Source organism: Ipomoea triloba, chromosome 4 (genome assembly GCF_003576645.1).
Source record: "Ipomoea triloba cultivar NCNSP0323 chromosome 4, ASM357664v1".
In the NCBI taxonomy this organism is placed as follows: Eukaryota; Viridiplantae; Streptophyta; class Magnoliopsida; order Solanales; family Convolvulaceae; genus Ipomoea; species Ipomoea triloba.
The window spans coordinates 4,175,174-4,189,237 of NC_044919.1; the positions used below are offsets into that span (position 1 = coordinate 4,175,174).

Consider the following 14,064-nt stretch of genomic DNA (forward strand, 5'->3'; position numbering starts at 1 on the left):
AGATATCAAGTCTAGTAACATACTCGTTGACTCTGACTTCAATGCCAAGATTGCAGACTTTGGACTAGCAAGGATGATGTCGAGTGAAGGAGATCCAGAAACAGCATCTGCTATTGTGGGAACCTTTGGTTACATTGCCCGGTACATTTTTCTTTTTTAATATCTTCGATTTCAATTCCCACTGATTTTTATACTTGCAGAATCACATATATCATGGGAATGCAGAATATGGTAGTACAAGAAAAGTGGATGTGAAGAGCGACATCTACAGCTTCGGTGTAGTACTCTTGGAATTGACAACGGGAAGAGAAGCAGTGACTGGAAATGAGGATATGAACCTGGCACAATGGGCACACAAACACCAAAGAGAAGGAAAATCAGCTGCAGATGTCCTGGAAGAGGAGATCAAGGAGCCATGCTATTTCGAGGCAATGATCAGTGTTTTCAAATTAGGCCTTGCGTGTACATTGAGCTCCCCATCAAGCAGACCGTCCATGAAAGATATTTCACAGATTCTAAGATGCAGCGTAAACAATCATATGTCCCCAGAGAGCTGATAGACAATATAAATATTTTCACTTTACTTTTGAATGGACTTGTACCAATACGAAATGTTTGCAATGGTGGTTTATTTAATGTGACTATTGTACTCACAGGGCAATATTCATACTTGTTTACTAATGTGTTTCTTCTTACTTGCTCAGTCTTGAAAACTTGGAGAGTCTGTTCTCAGCGAAAATATTCCAGAGTTGAGTTTCAAAATTTTGTCATATTTGAACTTTTCTGCCAATAATGTTTCTGAAAAATCCTCTTCATTTCAAGACTACTCTAGTTTACAACATATTCATTTATGATTTATGATCAAACAGCTTCAGTTCTCCCTTTCTTTGTCTTCCAACAATTTCTCTGGCATATATATTTGTACATGCTTTGTTCATACAATCTGGCAATATTGCAAGGCCATTACTTACTGATAAGCAATATGTGTATATTAAGAATGATGGAAGTGAGCAGGAAATATACTCGAATTTGGTGGGATTACACAGATTGCCTTGACAGGATTTCAATGAGGCGCCCCTGCAATATTACTAGAGTCTAGAAGGGCATTATACAACCAACATTTAACCACAACGGATCCATCATTTTCCTTGACCTTTCTTACAATATAAGTTGGAATGAAGGCAGTATTCCAATGGAATTAAGTTACATGTAGTATTCTCTCTATTCTGAATTTGGGGCATAATGATCTCTCTGCTCCAATACCTCAACAACTTGGAGGCTTGAAGAGTATTTCAATTCTTGATCTGTCGCACAACCAACTCAATGGCTCAATTTGGGAGACAAGGCTAAAAATTTTCAACATGAAAAATGTCTACATCAAGAACTTGTAAGAGCTAGTAAAAATTACGAGTATAAAATGAGAGTCCACCAAATATTTTTCCTAAAAGAAGGAAAAATGAGTGATGAAAAGAAAATCTGAGAAAAAAAAAAAGCAAAAAAAAAAAAAAGATTTACACACCCACGCACAGCTGCGCCATAGTTGCTTTTATTTTCCCTACTCAGGGCAGAACATATTTGTTATGCTGACCCCCAGTGATTTTCCTGATCTTGAGTTGTTGTCTCTGAAGGGTAATAAATTATCAGGAAAATTTTGGGAATTGAGTTTTAGGAATTTGTCATATTTGGACCTTTCTGCCAATAATTTTTTTGGAAAATTTCCTCATTTCAAGGCTGGTCTAGTTTACAACATCTTGATTTATCATCCAACAACTTCAGTGGTAATATTGTTGCCTCCTGTTGAAATTGAGGGATTGAAAGACCTGGCGGGTGGAGAATAACAACCACTCGCCAATTAGGCGGAAGCAAAGTATGTGAGAAAACCAGAGAACAATAGAATGTATGAATATATTATAATGTAAAAGTTCAAGAGTACAATATGTTGTTCTCTATGCCTCTATATATACTAAACTACGAAATCTAAACTAATAGGAATAGGAAACTAAGTCTCTATATGCCTACCTTCCTAATCTATAGAGATTCCATATATTATATGTATATTCCATAACACTCTCCCTCAAGTTGGAGCATAGATGATAATCATGCCCAACTTGTTACACACATATCACATGAGTCATAGGGCATTACATCTAGAGGCATATTCTTTGAGACCAATACCCAAGTCTTGAATCACTTGTTCATTCTGGCATACCTGGTTCGTCCCGAACCATTCTTTCTTCATCCGTTGGCAATCCATAATGCTACGGGCATACCTGGTTCATCCCGAACCATTCTTCTTCATCCGTTGGCATTCCATAATTGCCGCGTGCATACATGCCAGGTTCGCACCCCTCCTAACAACCGTGCTGTCCATCCTGCAGCACCCTTGTTTCTTCAGAATGAACAAGCTGCACTGACTCAACTCATACCCTCTAAATATAAGACTAATCCTATGACCGACAACAACACATAAACTGAACTTAAAGACCAAGTTAAATTAAAGCTAACCCACAAAATAAACCAAACAAGTACAATCTACTTCCACAAAAACACAAAACCCAAAAAGCCTTCAAACTTCACCAAAGAATGGCAAAACAACAATCTCAAGTGCGCCACATGCGCACCTCCCTGGTTTATTTTTTTATTTTTTATTTTTATGTTTTCTGACATGAACCCCTAATTAGCAGAATGAATCTTTCTTCTCAAAATTGCTTCTACATCAATTCAAGTTTATTAGAGCAAGTTTATTGACTGACATGATCCAAGCATTATACATTGTTGTGGATGCAGCTTAGAATCGTAGTACATTTTATCCCTGAAAACCTAGGCTGCGCAATGCTCCTAGCATCTTATGAGGCAACAAATAAGATTTTAAGGAGAGAGTGCAACTCGACTCGTACTTACAACTTACCCACCAAAATCCTTTGTTCATCCTTGCCTATATTCCAGATTTAATAATCCTTTTTGTAGGAATATTATTATTTTTTCGAATTTTCAACCAACAATTATAAATACCTAGTCAAAATTAGTAACCACTATTATCAAGCTGACATTTATATGAGCCTTGTAAAATGGTTGAAATAAAGTGATGGTCAATAGAAAATTGATATGAGTAGCTAGCCATCTTATTCATACATTCAATAACTTTATGATATGTACTTGTAATTTGTATTTTAAAAAAAAATTCTCACAATTAATATTTAAATGGATATCGAATTTGATTTAAATGAAACTTTCTTAAAGCCTTTTTAAGAATCTAATTATACACAAAATTCACATAAAAAATTTTCATATTCAGAGCAAAACAATACCAAAATTGAATACAAAATTTGACGCACTCAGATTAGTGAGTTAATTTTTATTTTTATTTTAGTAGTTATTATGTGAGCCTTGCAGAATGGTTGAAATAAAGTGATGGTCAATAGAAAATTGCAGAATGGTTGAAATAAAGTGATGGTCAATAGAAAATTGATAGGAGTAGCTAGCCATCTTATTCATATATTCGATAACTTTATGATATGTACTTTTAATTTGTATTTTAAAGAAAAATTCTCACAATTAATATTTAAATGGATATCGAATTTGATTTAAATGAAACTTTTCTAATGCTTTTTAAGAATCTAAGGGTGTGTTTGGTTGACATGTTTATCTATCAGGGATGGATATCAAAGTCATTGTTATTGTTTAGTTGACAAATTTTTAGAACACTACTATGTGTTTTGATTACCTCATTAATTGCAAAATCTATTCATTAATAAAATAAGAGTTTCATTTCCCTTCATCCTCTTCTCCAACTATTAATAATCACTTCCATTCTATCATACTACCAAACATACAAAATACTTGCACAAACCCATTACAATTACCAAGTGTGTACACTTACAACGTCGGCCAGATCAACGTCGGCTTTTAGCCGACGTTAAAGGGTCTACTTAGCCGACGTTAAAAGCCGTATGTGTAGTAGTGAAGTATTTGATACCCATTCCGATTTCGATTCTCATGTGCGAACCAAACAGACCCTAATGGTATACAAAACTCACATAAAAGTTTTTCATATTCGGAGCAAAAAATATACCAAAACTGAACTTGAAGTTTGATGCGCTCAGACTAGTGAGTTATATATTTTTTTTATAGTACTTATTAAATATCTTGTCAAAATCAGTTACCACTATTATCAAGCATGACATATATGTGAGCCTTGCAGAATGGCAGAATGGTTGAAATAAAGTGGTGTTCAAAAGAAAATTGACATGAGTAGTTAGACATTTTATTCATAGATTCATTAACTTTATGATATATACTTGTAATTTGTATTTTTAAAAAGAATTCTCACAATTAATATTTAAATGGATATCGAATTTGATTTAAATGAAACTTTCATAATGCTTTTTAAGAATCTAATTATACACAAAATTCACATAATTTTTTTTTTCATATTCAAAGCAATGCTAAAATTGAACCCGAAGTTTGACGCACTCAAACTAGTGAGTTAATTTTTTTTTATATAATAGTTATTAAATACCTAGTTAAAATCAGTAACCATTATTATCAAGCATGACATTTATGTGAAACTTGCATAATGGTTGAAATAAAGTGATGATCAATAGAAAATTGATATGAGTAGCTAGCCATCTTATTCATAAATTGATTAACTTTATAATATGTACTTGTAATTTTTATTTTAAAAAGAAAAACTCACATAAAACCTAGCTCACCCAATTCAACATATTGTTATTTTCGTTGTCGTCGGTATCATATATGTTTATTTATAAAATTAATTAATTAATAGTAAAATAAGTACTAGTAGGATTTTATAATGTGTGGTTCATATGAAAAATACTACATAAACTCTAATTTCTACTCTCAATTTTTACCCCCACTTATATTCACATGTATGTTTTGGTTCAATGACTTATGATAACACTGACTTTGACTCCAAGACTCCAAGTCCACGTACCCAACAACGTAACTTTGTTGTTCACATTAAGCAATACAATAATATAATAGCATGCAATTGCTACTTGCTAGCTCCTCTCACTCAATCCTCACCATCTTATCAATTGTTTGAAAATGCAGGTGCACCACCCTATTCATCATGCCTTCTTCTTCTTCTTCATCATCCTCCTTTTGTCCTTCCCAAATTATTCAGAATCTTTAACCACTCATGAGGATGATGAAAGGGCTATTTTACTTATCCTAAAACAACACTGGGTATATCCATTTTCACTATTTGAGCAGTGGAACTCCACTTCCTCCCCATGTGACTGGCCTGGAATTTCATGCAACTTCAATCGAAGTGTCACACGGATATCTCTCTCCGGAATGTACACCGGAGGATCATTCCCGGACTACTCAACTATTTTATGCCACCTCAACAACCTTGTTTCAATCAATTTCAGTTCTAATAATCTCTGGGGAACTATACCAGCTAACCTCTCCAGCTGCTCAAAGCTTGAAACCTTGGATCTATCCACAAATGATTTGACAGGAGAAATAGCAGGTGAGTTGTTTTCCATGAAAACCCTGCGTAGTTTAAATCTTGGGCATAACATGTTGTCTGGTGAGATACCGAAACCCATGGTGGCTTATAGTTTGGAGTCTCTTGATCTTTCATATAACCTATTGAATGGACCAATACCAAAAGATATAGGAAATTTATACAATCTTACCTACTTAGATCTGTCTGGGAATTGTTTAAGTGATCCAATTCCTGCTGGATTGCTGCGGTTGCATCAACTGTCTTATCTTTCGCTTGCCTCTAACAATTTGATTGGTGAAATACCAAGCCAATTGTTTTCCATGAAAAAGCTAGGTAGTTTAAATCTTGGGCAGAACATGTTGTCTGGTGAGATACCGACACCCAAGGTGGTTTACAATTTATTGGAGTATCTTAATCTTTCAAGTAACCATTTGAATGGAGCAATACCAGATGATATTGGGAATTTATACAATCTTGGCTACTTGGATTTGTCTATGAATTCTTTAAGTGGCCAAATTCCTGCTACATTGTTACACTTGCAGCAACTGTCTCATCTTTCACTTTCTTTTAACAATTTGACTGGTAAAATACCAAGCCAGTTGTTTTCCTTGAAAAAGCTACGTAGTTTAAGGCTCAGCCAAAACAAGTTCTCTGGTGAGATACCCGCACCCAAGGTGCCTCACAGTTTGGAGGATCTTGATCTTTCAAGTAACCAATTGAGTGGATCAATACCAGGTGAATTGTTTTCCATGAAATGGCTGCGCCGTTTATATCTTCAATACAACATGTTGTCCGGTGAGATACCGACACCCATAGTGGCTCATAATTTGATGGATCTTGATCTTTCAAGTAACCAGTTGAATGGATCAATACTAGATGATATAGGAAATTTATACATTCTTGGCTACTTGAAATTGTCCAATAATTCTTTAAGTGGTCCAATTCCTGCTAGATTGTCACAGTTGCAGCATCTGTCTCAGCTTTCACTTTCTTATAACAAATTGAGTGGTGAGATACCAACATCCTGGGTGTCTTATAGTTTGGAGGATCTTGATCTTTCAAGTAACCATTTGAATGGATCAATACAGGAAGATATATGGAGTTCATACAACCTTATCCGCTTAGATTTGTCCAATAATTCTTTAAAGGGCCCAATTCCTGTTGTATTGTTACAGTTGCCACAACTGTCTCATCTTTCACTTTCTTATAACAAATTGATTGGTGAAATACCTGCTGGATTATTTGCCATACCTAGTCTAAGTAGCATAGATCTTTCTCATAATCATCTAAGTGGAACTATTGCAAAAGGTTTTGGAGAATTACTGCAACTGAGGGCTAGAACGACCCTTGCTATTTGTTTCAACAACATTTCTGGGAGAATCCCTTATAAGCTAGTGAAGGAAAGATTTATACACAGCTGCTTTGATGAAGCCAATTTATGTTCTGATGTAAAAGAAAAGGGATTGCCAGCATGCTCTACAGACTGGTGTTCTGATGATACAATACGAGGTTACATGGATTGCAGTTCCAAGTCAAAGAAAAAGAGTAATTACATCATCATAACTTGCGGTGCAATTGCAGGAATAATACTTATTGGGTTAGGAATTCTGATAATGGTGTTCAGACCTAGGGTGGGAAGGAGAAAGGAAAGTGATGGAGAAGAATGGAGTATGATTTCATTTCAAAGGTTGGAATTCAATAAATGGGATATTTTGGGTGGTTTGACAGATGAAAATTTGATTGGAAATGGAGGGTCAGGAAAAGTATATAGAGTGATCACAAAGAAAGACAATAGAGTTGCTGTTAAAAGTATATGGCACGAACAAAAGCAAGGGCAGGGATTAATGGAGAAACAATTCTTAGCAGAGGTTAAGATCCTCGGGAGAATTTGGCACAACAACATAGTGAAATTGTTATGCTGCATCAGAGGAAAGACAACAAAGCTTCTTGTGTATGAATACATGGACAAACAATGTGTTCACAAATGGCTGCATGGAAAGAAGAGAGGCTTAACTACTCAAGTCTTGCAATGGGAGACAAGGCTAAAAATTGCCATGGGAGCTGCACAAGGCCTCTGCTATTTGCATCACAATTGTAGTCCACCCATTGTTCATAGAGATATAAAGTCTAGTAACATACTCGTTGACTCTGACTTCAATGCCAAGATTGCAGACTTTGGACTGGCAAAGATAATGGCGAGTGAAGGAGATCCAGAAACAGCATCTGCTATTGTGGGAACCTTTGGTTACATTGCCCCCGGTACTTTTTTTTTTTTTTTTTTTTTTTTTTTTTATATCTTCATCATTTTAATTCCCATTGATTTTTATACTTGCAAAATCACATATATCATGAGAATGCAGAACATGGAAGTACAAGAAAAGTAGATGCGAAGTGCGACATCTACAGCTTTGGCGTAGTACTCTTGGAATTGACAACTGGAAGAGAAGCCGTGACTCGAAATGAGGATGTGAACCTGGCACAATGGGCACACAAACACCTAAGAGAAGGAAACTCAGCTGCAGATGCCCTGGATGAGGAGATCAAGGATCCACGTTATCTAGAGGCAATGATCGCTGTTTTCAAATTAGGCCTTGCGTGTACGTTGAGTTCCCCATCAAGTAGGCCGTCCATGAAAGATATTTCACAGATTCTTCAAAGATGCAGCGTAAACAATCATATGTCCCCAGAGAGCTGACAGACAATATAAATATTTTTACTTTACTTTTGAATGGACTTGTACCATTACGAAATGTTGGCAATATAATGGTGGTTTATTTAATGTGACTATTTTACTCACAGGGCAATATTCATACTTGTTTAATAATGTGTTTCTTCTTACTTTCTCAGTCTTGAAAACTTGGAGAGTCTTTTCTCAGCGGAAATATTCAAGAGTTGAGTTTCAAAATTTTGTCATATTTGAACCTTTCTGCCAATAAATTTTCCGAAAAATCTCCTTCATTTCAAGACTACTCTAGTTTAGAACATATTCATTTATGATTTATGATCAAACAGCTTCAGTTCTCCCTTTCTTCATGCTACAAGCTCAGTTTCCTCAATCTTTCCAACAATATGTTTGGGGGTGATGTTGCAAAGCTGCGTAGTGGGAGTTTGCAGTATTTGTAGCTAGTATAGGGGGAAATCATTTTCAGGGCATATATACATTGGAGAGTTATGTACAAATCTTTTGGAATGGAATTAGACTTGTCTTCCAACAATTTCTCTGGCATATATATATTTGTACATGCTTTGTTCATACAATCTGGCAATATTGCAACGCCATTACTTACTGATAAGCAATATGTGTATATTAAGAATGATGGAAGTGAGCAGGAAATATACTCGAATTTGGTGGGATTACACAGATTGCCTTGACAGGATTTCAATGAGGCGTCCCTGCAATATTACTAGAGTCTAGAAGGGCATTATACAACCAACATTTAACCACAACTTATAATGTACATTACGTGTTAGAATAATGAAACATCTTAACTAATATAATGTAAATTATGAGTTATTTTTGGCTTGTTGTAGGTGTGCGCGCAAAAAATGAAACTAAGCAAAACTATGTCGTTTTAAAACCGTGGTGGATCACGATACACACAATAACCATTGGTGAATCCCACAAAATAAAAAAAGTATTATTTGCAAGAAAAAGACTTTTAAAAAATCCACGCATATTAGCCTAAAAACCCACATCAAGTTTTTTGGTCTGCAATATCCACTAATGAGGTTGGTCTAAATAGCTCTGACTAAAAAAAAAATCACTGGGCAAATCTAAGAGCAACATCATTTGTTGAAGTTTTTTTAGAAGTAAAACAAAAGGTTCATGAGCGCGTGGGTGTGCAAAACGCGTGTTTTGTGCGTAAATTTTTTTTTTTTTTATTTCTAAGACCCACAAAGAACTTGTATTTGCAGGAGAAAAATGTGAGAGAAACCATGTCTCCCATTAGTATAAAAATTCAAGCCAAGTTTTTTAGATCTGAAAAGACCTTCAAAAAACTACAAATGTGGTTTATCAAAATAGCCAATCTAATGAAACTATGTAGGACTAATTTTTCGAAGGAAAATAATATGTTAAATTTCATTTTTTAGTCCATATCTCAAATCCTTAATATAAACGCTTTTCATGTGGAGCCCACATAATGAAAATAAGTGTTGATAATTGTATTCTCTAAACTGAAAATGGAAAATAGATAGAGGAAAAATCGATAATTAAAGTAAACGCCGGGTGTTTAACTCAAATCTATGTATTCCGGTCCAAATATGTTACCCCCAAAACAAAAGTATTTAAATTGAATTTTGGTTTAGAAATCCGTTAGCAAAGTTGACTCCAAGTCCACCCAACTTAATTTATAGTTTACATCAAGAAATACACCAATTAAGTCATTATCTTTTATGCCAAACATTTTTTTCTCAGATGACATGTAGTGACTTTATCCATGTGAGAGGTCATGAGATCGAAACTTTTTGAGAAAGTATGCGTCCTCTTTTAATGAACATAGTCGGACCAATTAAGTGACATTATTGATTCTTGAATGAACATAGTCGGACCAATTAAGTGACATACGGTTAAATTGATTCTTGAGTCACAAATTATGAACAAGAACGTATAAATTATTATTATAAAATATGTATTATTTATTAAATATAGTTATTATATAATTAATAAATTTTTTATTATAAAACCAAGACCTATCTTTATATGTATTTTTAGTTAATTAATAACAATTAAGGAGTATTTTATTCAAATAGTGGAATCAGGAGCATAATTGAAATTAAAATACTTGGTAATTGTAATATATTTAAGTTGAAGAAGTTTATGTGTTAGGTAGTAAATTGGAATTGAAATCTAATTAATTAATTAATAATAAATAAATATATAATAAACACACATATATTTTTTTTGGTGAGGATAAACACACATATATGAGTGTGTGTATTAAAGTTCTATATTGAGTGAATAAACATTGATTCCGATATTCTTATATTTTTCCCTTCATCATTTGTTAGTCCATTGTTGAAAAGTAAAAGATGAGAGATAGTGAATTTTAAAATTTCTAAACGATTTAAATTCAATAGTAAGATAAGAATAGGCGAACAAACATTATAATGAATTTCAAATATGATAATAGTTGGTTCCCAACCAAACACCAGCTTAATTTTGTTAAATACATGGTCAACATCACTATTGTCAAACAATTAGACATTTGTGTGAACCTAGCATGCAGAATAGTTGAAATAAAGTGATGGCGAATAAAAAATTGATATGAGTAGCTAGCCATCTTATCATACATTTATTAATTTTATGATATGAACTTGTAATTTGTATTTTAAAAATTCTCTCAAATAATATTCATAACGGATATTGAATTATTTGATTTAAATAACGAAACTTTTCTAATGCTTCTTAAGAATCTAATTATATACAAAACTCACATAAAACCTAGCTCACCCAATTCATCATGTTGGTTATATATATATATATATAAAAATAAGTTTTTGTTGAATTCAATGAATATATTATGATAATACTGACATTGACTTTGACTCCAAGTCCACCCAATACAATAATAGATGAGATGAGAGCAATTATATTGCTATCCTAGCTCCTCCGATCCTCACCATCTTATTATTATTAATATTATTAGCTTAATTAATTAATTAATTGTTTTTGAAAATGCTGCATCCTCATCATCATGCCTTGATGTTCTTCTTCATCATCCTCCTTTTCTCCTCTCTAAATTATTCATCACAATCTTTAAAAACCACTCATGGTGATGATGAAAGGGGTATTTTACTTAGCCTAAAACAACACTACTGGGGAAATCCATCTTCACTTGAGCAGTGGAACTCCACTTCCTCCCCATGTGACTGGCCTGGAATTTCATGCAACTTCAATGGAAGTGACGTCACTGGGATATATCTCTACGACAGTGGCCTCAAAGGGTCATTCCCCTCAAAAATTATATGCCAGCTCAACAGCCTTTCTTCAATCGATTTCAGTCACAATAGTCTCTGGGGAAGTATACCAGTTGGCCTCTCCAGTTGCTCAAAGCTTGAAGACTTGGATCTATCTGCAAATAATTTCACAGGAAACATACCAGGTGAGTTGTTTTCCATGAAAACACTGCGGAGTTTATATCTTCAGGAGAACAAGTTGTCCGGTGAAATACCGACGATATCCATGGTGGCTCACAGTTTGGAGAATCTTGATCTTTCAAGTAACCAGTTAAATGGATCAATACCAGATAATATAGGGAGTTTATACAATCTTGTCCAATTGGATCTGTCCAAGAATTCTCTTAGTGGCCCTATACCTGCTAGATTGCTCCAGTTGCATAAACTGTACTATATTTCACTGGCTTCTAACAATTTGAGTGGTGAAATACCTGTAAAACTGGATTTATTTAGTCTGAAACGCATAGACCTGTCAGATAACCAATTTTCTGGGGACATATGCGAAACTGTCAGCCATATATGGGATACACCGACACTGGATACCCTTAGGATTTGTTTGAACCACTTTTCTGGGAGAATCCCTTATGAGTTAGTAAAGGGAAAATTTCAGTATGATATATGCTTTGATAAGGTCAATTTATGTTCAGATTTGATAGATAAGAAGGAACTGCCAACATGCCCTTCCCAATGGTTGTCTGATACGCTGTCACTACACATAAACTGCAGTTCCAATAAGCCAAGTAAATCAAAGAAAATCATCATAACTTGTGTCGTGATAGCAGCGCTACTCATCATTGGGTTAGGAATTCTGATACGGGTGTTCAGACCTAGGGTGGGAAGGAGAAAGGAACCTGATGGAGAAGAATGGAGTATGATTTCATTTCAAAGGTTGAAATTCAATAAATGGGATATTTTGGGCGGTTTGATAGATGAAAATTTGATTGGAAATGGAGGATCAGGAAAAGTGTATAGAGTGATCACCAAGAAAGGCCAAAAAGTTGCTGTTAAAAGTATAAGGCATGAACCAAAGCAAGGGCAGGGATTAATGGAGAAACAGTTCCTAGCAGAGGTTAAGATTCTTGGGGGAATTTGGCACAACAACATAGTGAAATTGTTATGTTGCATCAGAGGCAACACAACAAAGCTTCTTGTGTACGAATACATGGACAAACAGTGTCTTCATAAATGGTTGCATGGAAAGAAGAGAGGCTTAACTACTCAAGTCTTGCAGTGGGAGAGAAGGCTAAAAATTGCCATTGGAGCTGCACAAGGCCTATGCTATTTGCATCATAATTGCAGTCTACCCATTGTTCATAGAGATATAAAGTCTAGTAACATACTTGTCGACTCTGACTTCAATGCCAAGATTGCAGACTTTGGACTGGCAAAGATTATGGCGAGTGAAGGAGATCCAGAAACAGCATCTGCTGTTGTGGGAACCTTTGGTTACATTGCCCCAGGTACATTTTTTTTTTTCTTATCTTCATCACTTCAATTCCCACTGCTTTTTATACTTACAGAATCACATATATCATGGGAATGCAGAATATGGCAGTACACGAAAAGTGGATGCGAAGTGCGACATCTACAGCTTTGGCGTACTTCTCTTGGAATTGACAACGGGAAGAGAAGCAGTGACGGGAAATGAGGATATAAACCTGGCACAATGGGCACACAAACACCAAAGAGAAGGAAAATCAGTTGCAGATGCCTTGGATGAGGAGATCAAGGACCCACGTCATCTGGAGGCAATGATCACTATTTTCAAATTAGGCCTGGCGTGTACGTTGAGTTCTCCATCAAGCAGGCCCTCCATGAAAGATATTTCACGAATTCTTTAAAGATGCAGCAAAAACAATCAAATGTTCCCAGAAAGCTGATAAACAATATAAATATTTTCACTTTACTTTTGAATGGACTTTTACCATTATGAAATGTTGGCAATGGTGGTTTATTATTTAATGTGACTATTGTACTCACATGGCATTATTCATACTTGTTTAATAACGTGTTTCTTCTTACTTGTTTAAGAACTCATACTTGTTTAATAATGTGTTTCTTCTTACTTGTTTAAGAACACCAGTCTCAGCGGAAATATTCCACAGTTTAGTTGCAAACTAGATTTGTAATTACAATTATTACTTTTTATTATATTTAAATTAAACATGTCAAAATTAAAATAAATTTATAATTATAAAATTTCAATTCTAATAATATGATATCAAAATTGTATACTACATTTATATTGCATAAATTTTTGTTCAAATTTTTAAAAATTTAACAAAAAAATTATACAAGTAAAACTTTAAAATAAAATAAAATAAAAAAGAAGCCGGCCGAGTTGCAACAGCCAGTTAAAAAAAAAAAAACAAAGAAGTAGTTGGTCGTTGCAACAGCCAACTTAAAAAAAATAGAACAAGCTTCTTCTGGCGGCCACTCTGAAACGCCCACTGGGGCGAGATGTGCGCTATAAGCGGTGTTTATTCTTCTTTTTTTTTTTTTTCCCTGTCAAAAACCCAACCTTGCAAGAGAAAGATATGCCTAAAACCACTCTCCCCATTAGCCAAAAATCACTCCTCAGTTTTTTGTTACCTACAACACCCCCCCCCCCCCCCCCCCCCCCCCCCCCC

At 34.8% G+C, this 14,064-nt stretch overlaps 2 protein-coding genes across 2 annotated transcripts; both read left to right on the plus strand.

Moving 5' to 3' along the window:
- Positions 1-5,067: 5,067 nt before the first annotated feature.
- LOC116014842 (LRR receptor-like serine/threonine-protein kinase GSO1) lies at positions 5,068-8,171 on the plus strand. Its single transcript, XM_031254799.1, has 2 exons — positions 5,068-7,735; positions 7,837-8,171. The coding sequence occupies exons 1-2, from the start codon at positions 5,068-5,070 to the stop codon at positions 8,169-8,171; spliced, it is 3,003 nt and encodes a 1,000-aa protein (XP_031110659.1).
- Positions 8,172-11,153: 2,982 nt separating this feature from the next.
- LOC116014845 (LRR receptor-like serine/threonine-protein kinase GSO2) lies at positions 11,154-13,464 on the plus strand. The gene is made up of 2 exons (XM_031254802.1): positions 11,154-12,894; positions 12,980-13,464. The coding sequence occupies exons 1-2, from the start codon at positions 11,154-11,156 to the stop codon at positions 13,273-13,275; spliced, it is 2,037 nt and encodes a 678-aa protein (XP_031110662.1). The 3' UTR covers positions 13,276-13,464.
- The last annotated feature ends 600 nt before the right edge of the window (positions 13,465-14,064 follow it).

Bases quoted from the DNA above. Each gene is read 5' to 3' on its own strand.
- LOC116014842 (XM_031254799.1), top strand. From the start codon at position 5,068: ATGCAGGTGCACCACCCTATTCATCATGCCTTCTTCTTCTTCTTCATC. The intron at 7,736-7,836 runs GTACTTTTTTTT...ATGAGAATGCAG, and splicing joins CTTTGGTTACATTGCCCCCG to AACATGGAAGTACAAGAAAA.
- LOC116014845 (XM_031254802.1), top strand. From the start codon at position 11,154: ATGCTGCATCCTCATCATCATGCCTTGATGTTCTTCTTCATCATCCTC. The intron at 12,895-12,979 runs GTACATTTTTTT...ATGGGAATGCAG, and splicing joins CTTTGGTTACATTGCCCCAG to AATATGGCAGTACACGAAAA.